This window comes from Symsagittifera roscoffensis, chromosome 10 (genome assembly GCF_963678635.1).
Source record: "Symsagittifera roscoffensis chromosome 10, txSymRosc1.1, whole genome shotgun sequence".
NCBI lineage: Eukaryota > Metazoa > Xenacoelomorpha > Acoela > Convolutidae > Symsagittifera > Symsagittifera roscoffensis.
Genome location: NC_087071.1, coordinates 20367790 through 20390938, shown reverse-complemented (window position 1 = coordinate 20390938; position 23149 = coordinate 20367790). Strand labels below are relative to the sequence as shown.

Below are 23149 nucleotides of genomic sequence, written 5' to 3'. Positions count from 1 at the left end.
GCATTTTGGAATCTTTAGTTTTTTATCTAGAGAATCAGAGTTGAAACAATTTTCTGTAATCCTACAGTTTAAAAAGGAAATGAAAATTGTTTAAAAAGGAAATCGTTTTTTTTTCTGCAGAAAAAGTAATTTTTATAAAAAACAGGCTACCTTGAATTTAACTGCATATCTGTAAGCTTTATAGGGGTTTTTCTGTCAGACAATTTCCAACGGCGAGAGTTGTTAGATTTTTTGTCAGCTTTCAAATATGAACTCAGTTTGAGCTACTTCTTTTATGACGTAACGCTTTTTGGAAAAAAAAAAACAGCAATTTTTGAGACTTTAATTTATTTTCTTAAAATTTTGATTCTGGTTTGTCTCATGTGATAACATTGTGTTATCTAATAATTCGATTTCCGTGAAAATTCCTACTATTAAGATAAAAAAAAAATACTTTCCACTAAACGTCTTAAAATTCGCGTTTGAAATATTTCTCTTCTTTTTGGCAATAGATAAAATCAAATGAAACCAAAGTTTTTTCATGATATGAAAAAGAATGAAAATGACGCGAAGATATTTTGTGAACTCAAGATCGGCCCTAGTTTTTGTTTATGTTGGGATTTTCTTTTCCGTAATGCCTTAATTTGAAAACATAATTCCAAATAATTGCACTGCCAATTAGGTGATGTTTTTCTAATGTTAATTAAAACCTGTTATTAATTGACTTTAGAAACAGTATCAAATATAATTTTTTGGAGGTGTATCTCAAAAAAAAACAATTTTTTAAAAATCAATCTATTTTTTTGGTTAACCGGCGTTTTGACAGATGGTTGGAAAACACGTTGCAATCTAATCCACGTTTGAAGATTTAGTTACTTTGTCAATGATGTTCGATATATTTCCCAGTGTACCAGAAAAAAAAGCATTATCTTATATGATTTCTAAGATAACATCTATTGGTGATAATTTGAAAAATGTTTAGTATGCAGACAGATCTCGGCTATTTTACCTTCTTTAAGTTCTTAACTTACACTAGGTTAGCGATGACTTGACAGATTAAAGGGGTTTATTGAGATTAGTAACCATGATCAGTACTATAGTCAGCACATCACATGTGATCAATTTCCATCCAGATTAAGTATATGTGCGAACGTATCAAAGGCTGATAAATTTTGAATCAAAACATTTTGACAAAATTTCGACTCTGAGTAAAGTTTTTTATCGGCTGTTTTAATTTTATATGATTACATTTTTGTCTGCTCGTTAAAATTTATATAGGCTTGCAAGGTACACTGAATTCGCAATAATTTTACATATTACTGGCTGTATTACGAGCCGCAACTTTTGTTACAAGTAATGTCGTCCGCACAGCACATGCAATCAACATGTTCCCAGACTCACTAAATGTGTGAAGTATCAAAGTTTGATAAATCTTGAATCATAACATTCTCAGAACCTTTTGACACTAAATAAGGCTGTTTATTGGCTGGTTTTGTCTGATCGTTATAAATTAAACAAGACTGCTCGTATCAGGGCAAAGCCTTGAATGTTCCGACTGCCTTTTAAGGTTTATGGAGCAGTAATAACATCAAAAAGTTAAATGTAATAAAATAAAATGAAATTTTTTTTTTCTAAAACTTGAATTTTTTAAATGAAAGTCATCCCCCCAAACTAATTATGGCAAATAAGCTTCTTTTAACCAATTTGGAACGATTTCTAAGACGGATTAACTCTCCGCTTACGCGTTAATAGCGCGAAATATATCGCGCGTTAATTGTCCCAAATTGGCCAGAATGGCAATCTTTAAACCCCCGTAACTTTACAAAAAATGATCATATGTGAAATATCTTTTCAAATTTGAGCTCAGGACAACAATACCTTTCATATGATAAAAACAAATTTCGTCAAAAATGGCTAGTTAAAAAGTCGAAATTTGTCTGAAGAAAAAAAACCCACCCCGAGCACAAATATTCCGTTACTTTCGTATCGAAAGTCGGAACAATAACGCTGGCAGCATACAGTGAATTTGCAATGACTTTATCAACTGATTACTGGCTGTATTGAAAGCAATAAGCTTTTCAAAAATATTATGTTCACAAGCGATTAAATGTATCCAAACTAACTAACTGTGTGAACGTATCAACTATTAATAAATCTTGCATCATAAGCTTTATACAATTTTTGACCAAAGAGTAATGCTGTTTTTTGGCTATGTTAGCCTTTTTTGGTTATGTTTTTGTTGATAGTTGAAAAATACACTAATCATGCATTATACGCTAAAATAGTCAGAAATTAACAGAATACTGGCTGCATTGAGAGCAGTAACGAATTGTAAAATAGACTGTACAGTAATATAAAATCTATAGCTCACGTGCTCTGTTTATTTTCAAACGAAGATTTTACAAGTTTTCGCTAGGCTGACAAATATTAGTTTTTGGCAAGCACATCAAAAAAATTTGCATCTGTGAACGCTGTAGTTTGAGATTCTCTATTTGTTACTACTGTTTTTTTACTGCCTGTGACATTTCTGACTAACGATGGGCGAGCATGTCCAGTTGAAAGAAAATGAAGAGCAACTCGTACCTGAAATTATAGAGCGATCGCAAAAACTTTGGTATCAGCCTTTGTGGAATCGAAAAAAAGCTACAAAAAATTTAAAGTACCATAGAACCGGAGTGTTTGTTGTGAGGAAGGCAAGCGAAAATGGTCATTTGTTAACGATATCTATAAAACAAAATGATCAACCATCAGAGAATTCAGTAGTTCATGTCAGGTTGGCGGAGGTTCCTAAGAACGGTTAGTCTAGACTAGAAATTTTATTCAGAGACTTTCAATATTTTTTGATAATAAAAACGGTTTCTTAAGCCGGATCTTAGCACTTTTTGTGCTGAAAAATTGTGAATTTTTGGATGAACCGCTTTGCGTTTTCTTAGCATTCGAACTTAAATTTGAGAAAAAATCATAATAATTTCAAGCAGTTTGAAGCAAAGTTTTTTTTTTACTTTATTGTGAATTAATGTGAATTTGTGCAATAGACTATTCAAAATTTTTCAATACTTGATTTTGTTATCTCAAACTATGAACAAATGGATTTGATTCAACTAACCGGATAAAATGAAATTATTTGCCAAAAAAAATTGAGAAAGTGTTTCTTCAGAATGATTGCTTGCAAGTTAAATATTGGTTTGTGGTTTTTATCACTGAATTACTTGTCATTCCGAATGTTGTATCGAGCGATGTATCATATTAAAGACCTTTCAATTGTTGATCGAAATTGTTCAAAAATTGTGATTCATTAAAGAAGGAGTCAGAAAGTTTAGAAAAAATGACAGAAACGACAACATATGAAAAAGAAATCTGTCTTTTTTCCATTAATCTGGATGGAACTTTCTGAGCGACATGAACAGCAGGCGGTTATTGTTGTTTTGTTTCAGTATATTGCCTTGATTTCAAAACATGTAATGTGCTTGCAAACTGCACACCCCGTTGGAAGCCGCAGCCAAAACTTGAAATCTTCTCGACTCCTCTGATGATTATTTAACAGAATAAGTCGTGATTGTGTTTTTTTTCTAAATTTTTATATGAAATCAAGTTTCTGGTTTAAATATCCAATTAATTTTTCTGAAAGAATTTGCATTTATTTAATTTCCAGCCTGTGTTTTGTAAAAACTGATGCCCCAGGAAAAGTTTTAGGTGGATCAAAATTTTTTTGCTAGTTATAATTTGGAAAAAAATATTCGAATTGCTAAATTTCAAGCAATTCCTAATAAGTATTAGATCCCCTGTTGCTTAAGTTTGGAGCTCAATGCATTTTTTCCCTGTAAATCCGATTTACTCTTATGGTTGGTGCTATTTATGTTTTTTCATCAAGTCACAGAAAACCAGTTGCAAATTTTGTGAATGTCTTAAGCCACATCCAAAATAATCATTGTCTTTTTTTTCTTCATACAATTTTTGGAATGTTTTTTTTTTCACATTTATATAAACGGAACCAGAAATCTCTACATTTTCTGATTTTTTTTTCGAGATGAAATGCAATGTTTTCAGAAATTTTTCTTTAAAATTAAGAAACAACCAAGGTAGCTTGTTTTGTGAAGACTTTGGCTGCTCAAAACCTGTTCTTGAAAAATCGGACACAAATGCATTGGGATAATCAAAAAGCATTGCAATTTTCGAAAACTGCCATAAACGACTTATAGAAAACTTCAACAATTGACTAGGTTTCTCATTTTCTTTCAAACTTTACTGAAAGAATTGCGATTATGTTTAATTAAAACGAGCACTTTCGTGGAGAATTTTTTGATTTCAAAAACAGCACGGGATCGTTTAATTTATTTATATTAAGAGAAAATTGAAATTTTTTGAAAATTATTGAAAATTTCAGCGTTCAAAGTCTTGTTTATCTAGACAGAAAATACATTAAGCAAATACATGGCAAATGATTTTGACCCGTGCTTCCTCGGCATGCAATTCTCAATTAATGGTTTTTATGCTCAATGTTCCAATGATGACTTGGTGTTGATTAACAAAGTAAGGCAAATCACTTGTTCATTTAGATGGAACTGAATGTGCCTTACGGGAGATTAGCAGACTGGTTTTCGAACACTTTCATCTGTTGAATCTACAATTGCCAAGTGTAGTTGCCCATGCAAGCCTCGAGTCTGAACTGAATAAGTACTATGATCTGGGTGAAAAATTTTGGGAGCAATTTACCGAAGGCAAATTGGACATACCGCAATTGTTTGGAAGCGCAAGGAAAACGGCTCCGAGCCGTAGCTTTTCAACAAAACACCGTCCTTATTGGTAAGTATTAAGCACATTAGTACCCAATTTTAACATCGGAAACAATAATTAATCTTCAGAAACTTGCGAGCAACATAAACGCATATTAACCAACAAGCCATGATTTTGGCGCTCATCTTTACAGCGGGCCAACTTCAGAAGTGAACGGTTTCAAAGTCTTAATTGCTGAAATAGACACCATTTTAAATTTTTACATCAAATGTGTCAAGTAGTTGAAAAGTATGGAATTTCAGTCAAATACAAGAATTTATGTATAACAGAAAACTAGACTATATGAGAAATTTTAACTACAAAAACCGGGATGTTGATATGATTTAAACAGAATAACAGAATCAGGACGAGGGGTTGCTATTAGCTAATGTATCAAAAGTCCCAAATCATAATTAACTGTGCCATTGGGAGTCAGGTCGGGGTGTGCCTGATCACTACTTCGGGGCTCAGGAATAGCATTTTGTTAGCTGTGGCTTCAAGTACATTTTAGTCCCAAATTCAGAATTTATTTTTTGGAGTAATTCATGTCAAAACATTCCCCGCTTTTTTAGTTTTTAAGCGCAAATACCTGATTACTCAATTTCTGGCCTCAGTTCAAAGATGCAAATGGTTCATCAAAGGTTGGAGAAACTATGTATCAAAGAACTTGCATAATCATTTATGAGTTGGTGAAAATGAGAGTTCACCATAATAAAATAATTTGGAAATAGTTTCCAAAAGGGAGACGACTTAACCATCTTGCAAAAAATGGATGATTTGAGTGCATTCTTTTAATGTATTCCAAAACAATTCTCGATGTAAATTTTTAAAAAAATTATATTTGAAAGATAGTACTGTCTCAATTTATATCTTAAGTGAATCTGATATCGAACGCCCACTTCCACCGGGATGTTTCGAAGGGTTTAGTATTTGTTTCAATCTATTTTGAGAGTTTTTGGTTCATCTACAAATAATTTTTTTCCCAGGTTGAAATGTTTTCTTTTAAATCTAGAAAATTTGCTTCAGGAATATGGAAAAACATTGCTTTGTTGATGCATCCAGTAAACAATTACTTCCTCAAAAGTTCATATCTGAACCCAACATATACACAACCATAGACACCCGAAGACATTTGTATGAACAACAATTCGCCAGAAAACGGAACGCGGCAAGCAAACACAATCAAGAAGGCAAACAAATGAAGACTTTGTTGAAATACGGAGAGTCTAGTTTGCCTACTACAACTACTCCTCTTTCAAAAACAAGATCGTCGTTTGAGGGTAATTTTTTTTCTGATTGTGCTAAATCACCGTGAGTTTTTAATCTTGAAAACGAAGTACTGGGAAGATGGTTATGTTCTTTAAAGAAATTTGTGCACAAAAAACTTGTGTCACACTGTTTCATTCAGAAAATTTAGCTAACAGAGCGTAGCACAGTAAGTTCCGAGCACTATGTTTTGCAAAAACAGCTCAAGAATTTTTTTTCTGATTTTTTTTTCTCAGAAGCAGGCAGATCTAAGACGTCAAATGAAGCAGTCCGTAAAAACTTGTTTTTCTACCTATTTCCAATTTCACTTACTTACTACTGATGTAAAATAATCTTAAAAGCCAAGTTTGAATGGCACAGTTTGAACAACCCGCAATAGGCTCGTGTTTTTATTGCACGTTGACTACAATTATGTTTTCTTTGAAGCCAAAATATCGAGCAAAAAAAAACATAGCCCTGTACCATAGTTATTTTCTGAACTTTTAGCGGGATAATCAGAACAGAAAAAATTCTTCTGTTTTTTGTTTAAGTGTTGTGATTTTACATCAGGTTTTGCAATTATTGCTAAACATACTTATTTAATTAACTGGTCACTTAGTTATGACCTTCATTAGCCATTCTCTCCGGCGGAGAGAATGATCTCTCACTGTTTTAATGTTTTAACTTACCGACTAATTCATCTTAATTCTTATTCTTTTTAATAGTTTTAACTTAGAATTAGCTACAACAAAGTAACATTTTATCATGGCGCAGTCATCTAACGAATCCAACGTGAGAGGAATACCTCCCTTTTGGCAAAACCATACGGTAGACCCACCCATTCCTTGGGAAGATTGGAGTGATCTGTTTCAATTAGCTATAATTGCTAAAGAAAACATAGATATAGAAAATCTACTCAATCCGTCGGAGAGACAACATCCACTACCACCAAATTTGGAAAACCCACCGGACGGTGAAACAGACGCCCAAAGACGCTTGAGATTGGAGAGAAATACCCAAGAACAAAGACGATATGACGAAGAAGAAACAGCTTCGATAAAAACCGAAACTAAGAAATTTAACGGAATGCGAATAGAAGAAGCAGACAAGAAATTACGTTCGGTCTTATATCTGGCATTGGGAAATGAAGGAAAAAGGATCTTCGGACAGAAATTTACCAAGGTGAAAGTCTTACAAATTTCCTTTAAAGAATTCTGGGAGTTCTTAGCGATTGCTTTCGTAAGAAAATCAAATGTCACATTTGAACGACATAAACGGTTAAATAGAAAACAACGCGACAGAGAATCCCTCGAACAATTTTGGGGTGCCTTAGCTGAAATGGCGAAAAAGTGCGACATATCCGCAGGAGAAGAAGAGTGGATAAGAGATATTTTCATAAATAATATGAAAAACTACGACATCCAAAGGAAATTATTAACAGAAACCCTCCCTCCACGCGAAGCACTAAACGTAGCACTCATCGATGAAAAAGGAATTCTGAATCACTTGAAGTTAACTAATAATTTTAAATCCAACGGATCATCTGTATATAAACCAAACAACCATTTTAACGTCAAAAGAGAACCAACTCTCAACATCGAAAGAAGTAACAGCTGTATGAAGTGTGGCGGTTCATTCTCAAAAAGACACTTAGCAGTTTGCCCAGCAAAGGACACGACATGTACTTCTTGTAAATTCAAAGGTCATTTCACCAGACTTTGTAGATCTCGACGTAAAAATGTAAACATTGTATATACTCAAATTGTAGATAATACAGATTTTAATCCGTCGGATTTTCCGGATGTAAATAACGACCACACGGATAGAGAATGTTGCGGCGTCATAAACGCATGGTCGGAATCTGGACAAAGTGAAAACGACGATTACTCTGTACTAAATGTAACTACAATTTTTGATAACGACGGAAAAGAAATGAAGAAATTATTAAACATCGGACTCGGAAAAGAAAACCAAGTAATTTTAAACATTCAAGTGGATTCAGCTAGCCCGGTGAGCTTTCTTAAGAAAAACGTACTTCACGATTTGAAATTACGCGATCCCTACTTGAAAATTTATCCGGTGGATAAGACAACTAGAGACCTTTACTGTGGATTCACGGATAATGCCATAAACATCACTGGAAAGGTGAAGATTCCGATATTCTCAAATGGTTGGTCAGACAACGACTGTCAATTCTTCCTAACCGAAGGACATGAAAGGAATATCTTAGGAAACGACAACCTTCCAAAAGTGGGAATAGAAGTCTCTCAGAAACATTTTCCACATTTCCAGACCAACAAGCAGTGTAAGTCAATAAATTCCATTTCCCAAACAAACCAAGATAGGGAAATCCTTAATATATCGAAGTCATTTAAAAATTTATTCCTTCGGATTGGAAAAATCAAAAATCAAGTGAAAATTACCCATTTTCACGAACCATTAAAACCAATTCAACTAAAAGGAAGACGAGTTCCCCTCCATTTACTGGACGCGGTAAAAACAGAACTCAATAGATTAAAAGCAGAGGGACATATTAAAAAATTAGAAAATTGCGACGAAGACAGATTTATTAGCCCAATAGTCATCACTTGCAAAAAAGACAAATCCATCAAACTGGCGTTAGATTCCAAGTTCATAAACAAACAGATTTACAAGAACAAATATCAAATGCCAAACATCCACGAACTTGTAGACAACGTCGCGGCACAAATTACTAATGATTCCGTTGGAGAAGTGTGGTTTACTAACTTAGACTTAAAAAATGCATACAGTCAATTAGCATTAGACAAATTTACTAGTAACCAATGTAACTTCAGTATCGTGGGCGGTGACATTACGGGTACTTACCAATTTTTAACTGGTTTTTACGGCTTAGGGGATATGCCCAACGAATTTCAAAGAGTAATGGACTCTACGTTAGGTTCAATCCCATTTACTAACTGTTACTTGGACGACATTTTAATCTCTTCCAAAGGAACATTCTTAGACCACAAGAATATTGTATTAAAAATTTTATCGACCCTCGACGAATACAACTTTGCCGTAAAATGGTCAAAATGTAAATTCTTTCAAAAAGAAATAGAATGGTTGGGATTTAAAATCTCTAAATCAGGAATTACCCCGTTATTCGACAAATCGAAAGCTATAACAGACCTACCTATACCGAAGAATCTGAAAGAATTACTATCATTTTTTGGTTCTATAAACCAATACATTAAATTCGTCCCAAACCTTGCATCCTTAGGAAGCCCACTCCGACCGCTCCTAAATAAGAAATCAATATTCCAATGGAACGATGATCATACAAAAGCGTTTGAAAGAATAAAAGAAGAAATCGTAAACCTAACAGAGAATACACATTTCGACGTAAAACGAAAAACTAGAGTGAAAACAGACGCATCACAAAATGGACTTGGAGCCTCGCTGGAACAACTCCATGGGAACGATTGGAAAACAATCTCATTTGCGTCACGTTTTTTAAATCCTCACGAGTCTAAATACTCTACTAACGAACTCGAACTTCTAGGGGTTGTTTGGGCTGTTGAGCATTATAAAAATTACCTTTACGGATCTGATTTCGAAATAATCACTGATCACAAGGCCCTATTATCCGCTCTTTCACCAAACCACGGAAATAAAACCTACCACAGTAGATTAACAAGATGGGTAGACAGATTATTACCTTTTAATTTCTCAATCAAACATATCGCAGGAAAAGACATGGGCTTCACTGACCTTATTTCTAGAATTCCATCCGGAAAAACCCTCCCAACATCACATTACGACGAAGAATTCGTAGTAGCAAATATTAATAAGATTAATAAATCATTAAATCCGTCGGAGAAACTAAGAACTACTTGCTCAGCCATTGGTCTCAATCTGGAAAATTCCGACTACGTCTTATTACGTAATTACCTAATAGCAGCAGTACTAAAACTTATTAGCTCGTCTTTTCCAATTTGCTCATTCAATCACAGAAGAACAGAATTTTGTACCTCAAATTGTATTCCAACGGATTATTCCAACACAAATACTTTAATTATTTCCATTTCAAATTCCGCATTTCTTTATTTTTTAATTCTTAATTGTAGCCTAATTAATTCACCTGTAGATAAAAAAATTGTAGATACTGTTAATATGAATAATAAGAATATTGTAATTAATCCCACCACTTCCGGTATTTCCGTAGATTTAGAATTCAAACTTTTACCAAATCATATCAATCTCGTTAAAAAATACCGTGAAAACTTGAAGTTGCCGGATCGACCCTTGGATTTAAATATTTTATTTAACGCCAAGTTAGTGGCTCTCTTGACAGAAGACGATCCCATGTTAAGCCCTATTGTTAAAGCACTTCAAAATAAGGTGGAGAAGATTAATGCGGATTCTCCTTATTTCAAACATTTCACCCGAGACCTTCACGAATCCGATGGATTACTTTACATGGACGGCAAACTCGTTATTCCATTTACCCTACGAAACGCGATGATGAAGACCCTCCACGAAACACATCCAGGTCAATTCGGAATGAAATATTTGGCCCACTACATTTGGTGGCCCCACATTAACAGACAAATCTACTTTCATGGAATTAATTGCTCAGAGTGTACATCGGCGGGTAAGAATATAAAATCAGTTATTCCTAATTCACAAATTAGTGAACTTCCTCCATTATCAGAACCAAATGAAGAACTTAATTTAGATTTCGCGGGTCCTTTGGATTCTTATTGGGGGTCAAATAAATACATTTTACTTTGTATTGACAGATTTTCTAAATTTCCGTCGGCAAAAATTACATCATCTACCTCTTCAAAGACAGTTATAGAATTTTTACAAGACTACATATTCTTACACGGGATACCTTATTCTATAAGGGTGGATCATGCTACTTGCTTTACAAGTCAAGACTTCAAATCATTCTGCGATTCTAACAACATCAAAATAATCTTTTGTACAGTAGGCGATCACCGTTCCAACGGATTAGTCGAAAAACTTGTACACACTGTAAAAGTCAAACTACTGGCTATCTCAAAAGAACATCATAAAACCACACTGCAAAATGCCGTTTCAAAAATCATTTGGAACCTACGTTCTACTTTCCAATCAAAAATTAAATGCTCACCTTTCGAGATCCACTATAACAGAAAACCAAATACTATTTGGAAACAATTAGCTTCGGGTAAACCTTCCTTTGGAATTTTAGACAAAGGGAAATCAATATTGTCTAAGGATCGAGCTAAGGATTGGAACGCGGATGATAGAATAGAGGACGGATACAAGGACGATTTGATTGCGAAGAAGAACCAAAATCCGACTGAAAAAGGCTACGATACAGACTATGCTTCATCCTCGAAAATGACTCAAAACAGAATACCAATCGAAAGCCCTTTTAAAGGTAAAATCCTTCGGAAAACTAATGGTAATATCAACCGAGACTGTTTTTATAAAGAACTAAACAAAAGAATTATAAATTCTTCGACTTCGACAGTTAAGTTATCCGACGGAAAAATAATACGAAAATCCGACATTGCGATTCCTATCTCTACCTCAAATAAAATCAGACCTTTTAGAGGAAACATTTCATTACCGTACTTTTCTAACCCTAATGTTGAAGTAGGTCAGAAACTGGAAGGCTCAAAAAGAAAACCAAAACCCAAGAAGTCAACAAAAAGAAGGACCAGACAATTAGACCCGACATCATCCGATAACCTAACTAGGACACGCATTTCTGGATCATCATCCATCCCGACAAGAAGACAGACACGACGCTCAAAGAAGTCACCAACTCATCCAGGTTACCTCGCTTCGGATGAATCTATGCTAATTCCTTCGGATATTTCGGATACTAGTGAATGGGAATGGATAGCGGGCGGTTTTCCTTGTAGAGACGTAGCCAGAGAGCGCTTTATTTCGGATTCACTTACACCTCACATCTCAATCGGAAATAGTTTTAATTCTACTATAACCAATCCTGAAATAAAATCTGAGATTTTAGAAAACGACAGTTTCCCAATCAGTGAACAACCCATGGAGCAATCATATGAGTGCCCAATAAGTATAGTGCCAGCCAGCCGAACATCTAACTCGGCGGATCAGAGAACCGCAAATCAGGGAGGGGAAAACGACACCATTGGACAAAATGACTTACAAGTTGAGCATAATCCGACGGAGACCGACTCAAACACAGACTTTCCGGTGTATGAGATAAGTGACTCAACGGATGAGTGCACTATATCCAACAGTCCTGCCATAATACCCGGTAAAATTCCTGCTACTATCCGTCGTTCTAGTAGAAATGTCGGCCCACCAAAATTTTATGGTCAACGTTACTTTATTGATGCCGTAGAGAGTGTCCAAGAAGCCTCTGGTTCGGCGGCCGAGCCTATTGTGTTAGAGATTGAGGAACCACATGAGACAATCAACAAGACGAATCCGGCGGAGTTAATTGTTCTAGATTCAGATTCATCATCTTCATCAGATCAAATGTCAAACTCATCAACCGATGAATCACTGAGAATGGAAATAGCAAATTTCGGCGACCACTCCGATCTTGATAGTGAACTTTTCAACACTGAACTCGAAAACTTTTTAAAAGACTATAAAACTTTATAACCACTTAGATATACTTTAATCTGATATTCTGGCTTACCAAATAACACACATTACTGAGTAAACCGGTGCTAACATTCAGATATTAACGGCCGTTCACTAAACTTAAGAACTTAACCCTGCGGATAAAATTTCATGTAGTAAAAAGAAGACATCTTCACGTGTTTTCCTAAATTCTTTAATTCGCCTTCACTCCAGTTTGTGTTTTACAAACCAAGATCAACTCCATTAAAATTATGTGCTATCTACGCATTTTACCTTGTAAACCGGTGCTAATTTTCCAGTTACCAAAATGTGTTTGCTAAATTCGACAACTTTATCCTTCGGATAAATTTCACCCTACAAAAGAAATTATCATCTGTTGCTCCCATAATTTCTTTAAATCATATCCTCTTCACTCGCGCATTATAAACCATGACCTCACTCATAAAACGTGGTCCTAAATTCAGCGTTGTGCCAAAACGTGATGCCTTTATCTCATCTTAACATAACCCTTATCCATCGGAATCTGGATAACCTTTGTTGCTGTCATTTAACACTAGTGGAGCTTACTTAGTGTTAGTACCTCATCTTAAGGCGCTTTAATTTTCTTTCCTCGTCCTTAAAGGGGGAGAAAGGAGTCAGTCATAGTTAGTTATTGTGCATTACTATATTGCAATTTAAATTTTTTCCTGCTTAAGGGAATGTTGTGATTTTACATCAGGTTTTGCAATTATTGCTAAACATACTTATTTAATTAACTGGTCACTTAGTTATGACCTTCATTAGCCATTCTCTCCGGCGGAGAGAATGATCTCTCACTGTTTTAATGTTTTAACTTACCGACTAATTCATCTTAATTCTTATTCTTTTTAATAGTTTTAACTTAGAATTAGCTACAACAAAGTAACATTTTATCACTATCGAGCAAAAAAAACAATATCGAGCAAAAAAATCAATATCGAGCAAAAAAAACATAGCCCTGTACCATAGTTATTTTCTGAACTTTTAGCGAGATGATCAGAACAGAAAAAATTCTTCTGTTTTTTGTTTAAGGTATCTAAAATTCCATTTTTGATGCCTTTTCAAAATTTAGGAGCTTGCATAAATAAGTAATCAAGGTGATTGAGTCACGCATTTTCGTTTAAAGTTTAGCGATAAGACTCAAAAAATGCTTACAAGCCCGGTTTGGTAAATTCAATTTGATAGCTTGTGTCTGATGACATCTGAAATTAGTTGTGGAAAAAACGCAATCTTTTTTCTCCTCGTGAAATTGTTTTTTTTTTTAAATGATAGATAAAAATTGACTGGAAAAAACCTAGGATTATTAAATTTCAAAGACAAAACAATTTACGTTGTAATAATTATTTGAAACATCCCATCAAACACAAAGAAAAAACACTTTCTGATATTTTCTTTGAGATTTAAACGAAATTTAGTTTTCCTAAAATGAACATGACTGCTCGTATCAGGGCGAAGCCCTGAATTTTTCGACTTCCTTTTAAGGTTTCTGGAGCAATAATAACATCAAAAAGTTAAATGTAATAAAATAAAATGAAAATTTTTTTTTCTAAAGTTTGAATTTTTTTAGATGAAAATCTACCCCCCACACGCCATATAAAGTACAAAGGGATCGATTTCGCTCCTTGTAACAAATAAATTATGGCAAATAAGCTTCTTTCAATCAATTTGGAACGGTTCTAAGACGGCTTAACTCTCCACTTACGCGTTAATAGCGCGAAATATATCGCGCGTTAATTGTCCCAAATTGGCCAAAATCGCAAACTTTAAACCCCTATCTATAACTTTACGAAAAATGATCACAAGTAAAATATCTTTTCAAATTTGAGCTCAAGATAGCAATAGCTTTCGAATGGTATAAAAAAATTCCGTCAAAAATGGCTATTTAAAAAGTCGAAATTTGACTGAAGAAAAAAAAACCCACCCCGAGCACAAATATTCCGTTACTTTCGTATCGAAAGTCGGAACAATAACAAGGCCGATTGGACGTCATTTTTGCGTATTAAGAGAAGACTAGGACGATACATTGAATGCTGGTTAGATGCATCATTAAAGAGCGTGAAATTTTGTCATTCAGCAAAACTATCAGAATGAGGTTAATTGTACTTATAATCAGGAACTAGACTTTGTACCCATCGAGTCTATCGAAGATTATCTGAGTGTTAGCTTATCTTTCAATTATTTTTTATTTTTAAGCTGAAGCCTACGCAAGATTGCTCCGGAAAAAGTCTACCAATTTGTAGAAAACGGTCTTTTTTCTGATTTGACCACCTAGTGATAAAGTTTTCAATCCTGGTCGGACCAGGACCTTGCTTCTTTCCATCTCTGGAGTTTGAAATTGTTTAAAACTTGATTTGTCGACTGCAGTTTGTCTAGTTTTTTCTTGCTTAGGTTGCATAGGATGATGTTTTGGAAAGATCAGGTCCCTTTCACATTTTTTTGCATTTGCCTCGTTTAGAGGCAGGTAATTGAGTTTCAAAGTTATGAATAATTTCAGATTTCTTATTGCGTTTTTGCTTTTAAAGTTATCAGCCCTAAATTATTACGGCGTTGGTAACATTGGCTTAGTTAACTCATAATAGGCCATTTAAGGGGCGAAAACAATCATTCATGGGTTTTTGAGCTTCGGGGGACGTAACAACTTGGATTCTTAAACTTTTAAAGCTTTATCTGCCCAAAGTCGCTTGGCAAACTTTGTTTCTCCGCCAACTTAACGATCGGCTCTGAGCTTCTAGACTTTTTTCGAACTGAAAACTATTTGAGATATATATTTGTAGAATAGTTATAGTTTGTAGATAGTTTGTATAATTTGTAGATGTAGTTTTTTTCTTCAAATATGTATTTTTTGGTTTTGTGCTATTTGTGCTGTAGCACAATTTTTGGGAAGTTTCGTTTGCTTCTGTTTCAATGTTCTAACACAACCAAAAAAATTCCGTTTCTCAACCATTTTGATAAACTCAATTTGTCGAGCAACGTGTTATAGTGCTGATAAATGTTTAAAAAAACGATCCGAGCGAAATGAATTATTCATCAAAATGAAAAAAGAATGTCAGTAGAGTATCGACATAAAAACACGATTCAGTTTTTTCAAAACACTTAGCAAATGAAGAAGCTTCTGAAAATGCGTTCAAAATTGCTCATGATATTAAATTAGTCAAACTGATTTTATGAATTCAAATTCTGATTCATTTGACGTGCAAAGGGCAGCTTGATCTGTTTTGTTAGTTTTTGTTAATTTTCTTGTTTTCTCAACCAACTTTCTTCAAGTGCTTTCAGTTTTTTTGTAGCATGTGGAAATCTTCAGAATCAGTGCAGCAGAAACATATCAATGACATTCAAATTGAACAAGGAAGGAAAACAATTTAAAATGAATTGGGAGAACTCTGATTCCCTGTATCATTCTGATTTTGTTGAGTTTCACTTCCCAGAAGACTGTGTGTTGGGAGAAAGAACTTTGACAATTGAAATCATGCTTCCCGACAAGGATGTAATAAAACTCCAAGATGGCGACGAATTGATAACTCCGGTTGTTTTCATATCGTCTCAAAACCACGCTGATTTTCTTCGGACCGTAATGGTGAAACTTCCTTTCAAGAGAGTTTATCCAAGCCTTTCAGGATTGAACTGCATTGTGACACAAAGAAAACAACTTGAAATTGAAGAAAAATTTGTTGTCATCAGAGCATTCAGCTTTTCGCCGGTTGCTGTGATGAAAATGGTAAGTTTTTTCAAACTAATTTGAAGCTTGTTTTGCGTTTATGATTGCAAAAAATAATCACATTAGTTCTTCATGCACCTAAAGATGTTTTCATTTACAGACTGCCCGCCTTTATCAAAGCGAAGTCTTGAGAGAACTATCCTTCTTGTACCTTATTCAAAGTTTTCCAGTCAAAGATTTCATCAAAAGTTTTGTCTACTGTTGATTTTTGAATTTCACCCGTATGAAAGATATCTAGTACTAGTAAACAGTAAATAGCTTACCAATTTAGCTATATTTCTATGAACAGTAAGGGAGTATAAACTCACGGCGTAGACAATTTTTCAAGTCTAGGTGAACTTGTATTTTGAGTAGGTTTTTGCTAGTCCGTTTTCTGCCTAAGTTTACAACAGGCACCATCGCGGCTGCGTTGAAGTTTTCCTGATAATCGCAAAACAAGAAATATTTTTAAAATTAAAACATCTAGAATTACGAACTTAATTAAAACCAGAATAAAAGTTTTATGCAAATACCCTCAGAAAATTGTATAAAATTTTTAAGTTCTCTGAAAAAAACATTAAAAAAAACATCTCAAACAATATTAACAGTAAAACGTACTATGTTTCTTCGTACGTTTTTATCATGGAATTACGAGGGAAAAAGATGATGGCCTTGAATTGGTTTGAGTTCTAGTTATGTTAAGAGTATAAATCGGGTAGATTCAGCCGGGGTTGGGGGCATAGACCCTCATTTATTAAAATAGACTATAGACTATCGGGTCTAAACTTTATGTAATAACATGGGGAAAAGATTTCAGAGTTTCAGATGGTAAGATGGTATTTTTGAGAAAAAAAAATTTTGGCGCCCGATTTTGCCGATACAGCAATGCTTAAGATTCCAATCTTTTTCTGAATCAAAAAACAATCAATTGTCGTTGAAAAAGAATTTTTGAAAGAAAATTAATTACAAAGATTATTTATTAGTTTTCTGAATTTACAGTATTGTAATTATTTTTACTACATAATCTCTTACACATTTAGACGTTTAGTGTATATTCCATCACATTCAGTTTCCCGTTTAGGGTAAAAATAGCTCAGTCCTTTTTTAGTTTGTTCAGAAGTTGCAACTGCATGGTTAATCGTTTTGAATCCTCTAATAGTTGACTTCAATTTCACTGCCTCATCCAGTACTTGTCAATACTTTGCCATCGGGCCATCTCCAGTCCTCTAATGCGCGTATGTTCAGTCCTTTACTATCGTAGCAGCAACAAGTTTCACTACACAGGCACAACATGTCAGTACATCTGAACTCCTCCTTGAACAATTTTGGTTCTCTCTTGTCATTTTTTTTAAGTTTAGAGCAGCATGTACGGGGGAAAAAGCTGTTTTTCGCATCTGCTTTATAATCGTCTCGACAGTCTTTGTTTCGCTTTTCAATCCATTCTGCTCGCTTGGTGCGAAGAACATATTCTTATAACTCTTCTTCTCCCAAAGCCAAATAAAGAGAATCAGTATCCATTTCGAAACTTTCAAAATTGTTGACATCGCAAAATTTATCAAAAAAGTTATAATAAAGCTCCAAAATTTTCAACTTGGCAATGTGTATTATGAAGAATCCTACAATAATTGTTACGACAACCAGATCGAAATTGAACACTTTTGGTGATTGGAATTGACAATGTCTAAAAATTTCGTAAACTGGAACTGCATTTCTGATTGGATATGACTTTAACAAAGGGAGCTAAAATCTTATTGGGCACAATTACAGACCATATAAATAAAATCAGTTCTGATTGGTTAAACCCACACAGTTGAGTTGAAGGTATTCCTCACTCTTAACTCAAAACCTTTTCGTTTTCAACTTAATTACCGTCAACTACCTCCTCTCTCAGCTCCATACATTTTAATTTCAACTTAGCTACCGTCAATTACTTCCTCTTTTAGCTCTAAATCAGTCATGATTCTTGTTTTTGCTCTGGGTTAAACATTTCATCAATCGTAAGAAACTTTTTTTTATATTTTATGGTAAATTGTACTGATGTTAAATTACCGTAAATTGCGGTGATGGAAATGGGTTCATGATAAATTAGTAAAAAAAACTTAAGAAGTTTTGAATCTACTTGAATCTAAGTTCTACTATAGTAGAACATAGTTTCAAGTAGATTCAAAACTTCTGCTAAACTTCTCAAAAACCGCTTAAAACCGCTCAAATCTTGCTTGAAAAACCGTTCAAAAATCACCGCAAGAAATGATCGGTTTTTGAGCGGTTTTTTAAGCAAGATTTGAGCGGTTTGAGCGGTTTTTCCAAAAAAACCGCTCAAACCGGTCAAACCGCTCAAATCTTGCTGGAAAACCGCTCAAACCGCCCATATCTTGAGCGGTTTTTGAGCGGGATCTCGACCCGGGTAGCTGTCAAATATGGTGAATATAAGTTATAAAATAGAAGTTGAATATTTGCTCAATGGTTTCTAGGCGGCCATCAATTGTTTGCGTAGCTTCAATCACTTTGATGAGAGTTTGTTGTTCGACACATCAGCTGTTTTCTTCATAATGAAGCAGCTTACTGACAGACATCACAAATCAGACCCTCACGAGCTAGAGTTCCAGTGTCGACCACTGCAAAACTGCCAAGAAGCAGAGACATTTCGAGTAAATCCTAACTGGTTCTACTTTAATCTAAGTGACAAGGCAAGCTTTGAACAGATGGAGCGGAAAGGGATAGTCCCAATAACCATTGACGGCAAGTCACTTTTATTTGAAAGTCAAAATGTTGTAAGCATTCGTTTCTTCCATTAAGGAAGGATATTGCAGTCATTGTCCCCTAGTTCATGAAACCTTCTTAATTTTAATTTCCAAAAGCGAAAAAGATTTTGGTGCCAGATAGCTTCAACGATTATGGCGACTAGAATCAATGGTTGTACTCAGATTTTTGTATTTTGAAATATCATGGAATTCCCAATTTTTTTTCTATAATATAATTTTATCTAGGACTTTTGTTAAGCTTAAGTAAATATCATGATAATACACTTCGAAGTGTAGACCAGAAGCTTTGCTGGTAGTTTGTTTCAGCAATCTGAATCTGAAGTTTTTTCATTGCAAAATTCAAAAAAAATCGTTTACCCTTCCAAAGGTTCATTTCATTGTAAAAAAAATCTTTGAGAGTTTTAATTAGATTAAATACCAGCTTTTTCTTCAACTTGAACTCTGTATTTTGTAAGTTACTACGAATTGTTTAGAAATTTTTTTTGCTCGGATCATTGAAAATGGAGAGCAACTTTGTATTTGGGTGTTTTAATTTTTTTTCTGTAAAGTTTTTTGTTTTTCATGCATATCAGATTCCACAAATAATCATCAGAATTGGTTGCATGATATAAAATTTTGAAGCCCGCTCAGTCATAATTTGAATGAATGTTCAAAAATGTCAAAAATTATTTCAGAATCAAGAAAAATCGGTTTGAAAGTTGTGAATTTTAGTCTAATTTCGAGCAATCGAGTAACAATTGTTATAGCGATCGAGTAACAATTGTTTTAAAACATTGGTAACTTAAGTTTCAAATAACAAAACTAAAAATAGTTTTAGAAGTTTGATTTAGCGTATGCTTGGCAAGAAAATTTTCCGAAAAAATTCAAGTTATTTTGCAAAATTAAAGAAAAAAACATAAGAATTTAATTTTCGTTTCTTTTTCCATTATTTTCCTGTTAATTTGAGAACAACCGTTGTCAAAAAGCATTTTTATTAGTTTTTTGTTTATATGTGTAGTTTTTTCATCACATAATGAACAGAAAGCGACAGCAATAGATTGAAAAAAAAGTTGAAATTTTTTTTTCGTAGTTTTTTTTAAATGTGTTCGGAGAATTCTGTGCTACTTACACAGCAGTATGAATTATCTTTGAATCAGCGCTGGAATTCCCATCGGTGAATTAGCGCTGAATTGTCTTTAAAAAGGCAATGAATTTTAAAGTTATCGGTGTCTTATCTTTGAATCGGCGCTGTTTTTCAGAATAGCCACTATCACCTCAAATTATCCATGGTTCAGTGCTGCAATTTGCATAAAATAATTATCGCTGCTTCAGGTCCTGATCAGTGGCCACTTTTTCATGACCAGTATATTTGAAGCATTGTGTTATGAAACACTGAGAAATCAGGCCCTCCTTCGCAAAAAAAAGAATGAGTGCAGTATCTTTTATTATTGAAAAATAACTGCCCTTGGGTCTGTATTTTAAATAAAAAATCAAAACTCCCTTTCACAAAAATTCATTTCAACGTGAGTTTCATGTAACAAAGCTGTCGGTATCAGGTTTTGCTCCTGCCATTTCAGCTGTGTGCAGTAGTTTTTTTTAATAGTCAAATTTTTCAAACTTTACTTAATTTTCTGTTGTTGATCACACGTACAATGTCCAGTCAAACTCAATGTCAAGTACAAAGTGTCATACACCTATCCAGAAACAAGTTATAAAAACAACTTGATCGGCCGCACAAGCTACGCTTTTAAAGGCAACTGGCAATTAACGCGCATTAATTACTTACCTTATTGGTCAAACTTCAAACTGGCATTTTTTAAACCCCAGTATTTTCACTTATTTATAGCATGCGTTGTTTGACTTTGAGCTTAGGAAATCAATTTTTCAGATAGTGCAAAAAATATGATGAAAAAAATGTTTGTTTAGGATTGGCCACGTTAATTAGAACAACCTAAAAATTATACTAAAACACCCCCCCCCCCCCCACCCCCCCATCGACGTCAATACAATATCGTCAAAAATTGCATTTAGATACACAAGCAGCCATAAAAATTGACGACGCGTATAGAAATGAACAGATAGATTTCAAAATCCCTTTACGCCAAGAGCAACACGAGCAAAGGCAAATCGATCAAGCCTTGTACGGTAACAAGCAGTATGTCACATATACTTTCACAGAAGATGTGACCGATATCAGTCGAATGAAGTTTTCTATTCAAGGAATGCCGCCAAGGTTCTTTTCATTATTGACTAAGGATGAATTGGAAAATATTCCGAACTTGCCACAAAGTGGACTTTCAGTTTACATTTTGACAGAATTCATTGAATTTCTCAAAGAAGACTGGGCGGATTTTTTGCAAAATGAAATGCACGTAATCCGTGATCACTTAGTGGAATACGGAGGTCTTGATTTCGAGATCGCGTTAAAGAAGATTTTGGAAGAAAAAACTAGCGCGATTGCAAGAGGCGATCCAGAGTACCTAGAAAGTACATATCGACATTATGAGAAAGAAATCTTGCTAAGTTGTCCGGATTTGAAGACTTATCATTCAAGCTTGAGAGTAATTCCTCAAGCTGAAATTCGTGTTTCACGTTTGTTGAAGTTTTCATTTTTGGAGAAATTTAAAAATGATCCGAGAAAAGCCAAAGAAAAAACTCTGCAAGCTCTGGACGAAAAAATAAAATGGTATAGTGGCTTGGAAAACGAGAACGCAAAAACTTTGGCGGAAATCATGATTTTCTGTAAAGAGTCAGAACTACGCAAAAAGATGAAAGAAGCGTTCGATCGCAACGCAGGGGAAATACAGGCGGATGCGGAAAAGTTCTCGAAGCAGCTGACGAAGTTCCTGGACGTTACAATAGAACCAGGCGAAAACTTGGAATGTGATGACTAGTTGAACAGTTGAATGACATTCTATTCCAGGTTACATTGAAGTAAAGACTGAACATTGAATTTCTGACTGAACCAAATGTTTTCTTTTGTAAATTTATTGGCGAAAAATGTAGGTTATCACGAGGAGTTTAGCTAAATTATTTACCGCATAGTACCTTTGTTAATATATATAAACATGCCTTTTTCGCTGCTCCAAATCGTTCTCTTTCGAGCCAATTATCTTTTTCGAGCCAATTTTTTGTTTATGGGAAAACATCTATCATACAATTTTCATATATGGAAAAATGCTTATCATAGAGTTTTCATACAATTTTCTGTACGTATGGAATTGTATGAAATTGTATGACAAGAAGTTTCTCATATATGGAAATTGTATGATAAGAAGTTTTGGTCAACCCGGGATGTTGCCCAATCTTTCTTCTCACTGTGCTTTTTAAAATTGGAAACCTACCTTGCTTTAATCTTTTATAGTTAAGCTACACAAGCTGAAGCTCTGAAGGAAAATGTAATCACTACCTTCGAACAAAAATTGATATAAAATTGAATTATTCTTCACTGAAAAACTTTCTCTAAGGTAAAGTTATCATTATATAAAATTCTTCAAAGTCATGCAAAAAATTATGAATTTTACATTTAAGCTGATCTGTTTGTCTGCTGAGTGTTGATTGTATCAAAAAGATAAATTTAACATCTTCAAATTTAAAGCGAGCTCCTCCTTGAGTCATCTATTTCGTAGCTTGGTTTGCACTTTTTGTGCTTACAGCCTTGCACAAAAGTACTCAGATAGGCTGAAGTTTCAAATGTAGAAGCTAAAAAAGATGTTAAATTCTTGTAGAAATGTACAATTTCTTGTTTCATAGCGCTTTTATATATGCTTTACTAATCCCTAACATAGATTATGTTTCCAAGTAATTTAGAGTTAAACTGTATTTCTTCCTAATATATTTTTAATATGCTTTATTTGCGTGTTTTGACACTGATGCGAGCAGGCAGTAAGGAACATTGATACAAATCTCACCCCTGGCGTGCGCAGGAGTTTTTCAAGAGTGGCGGTTGTTCGAAAAAAATATGAGACTTTTCTTAGGTAAATCAGTTTGATTTTCCGAGTTTTCTCAAATTGCTTTCTGGTGCAAACTTTGTCAAAACTTTCTGCGCCACCGGTAAAGAGATGACGTTCTTGGTAAAAATTGACGTTCTTGGGCCCCTTTTGAA

At 34.4% G+C, this 23149-nt stretch overlaps 1 protein-coding gene across 1 annotated transcript; it reads left to right on the top strand.

Annotated features, from left to right (window-relative positions):
• Positions 1-2204: 2204 nt before the first annotated feature.
• Positions 2205-22647, top strand: LOC134855127 (uncharacterized). Its single transcript, XM_063871538.1, has 6 exons — positions 2205-2775; positions 4536-4782; positions 5779-6032; positions 15894-16324; positions 18775-19042; positions 21076-22647. The coding sequence occupies exons 1-6, from the start codon at positions 2517-2519 to the stop codon at positions 21936-21938; spliced, it is 2322 nt and encodes a 773-aa protein (XP_063727608.1). The 5' UTR covers positions 2205-2516; the 3' UTR covers positions 21939-22647.
• The last annotated feature ends 502 nt before the right edge of the window (positions 22648-23149 follow it).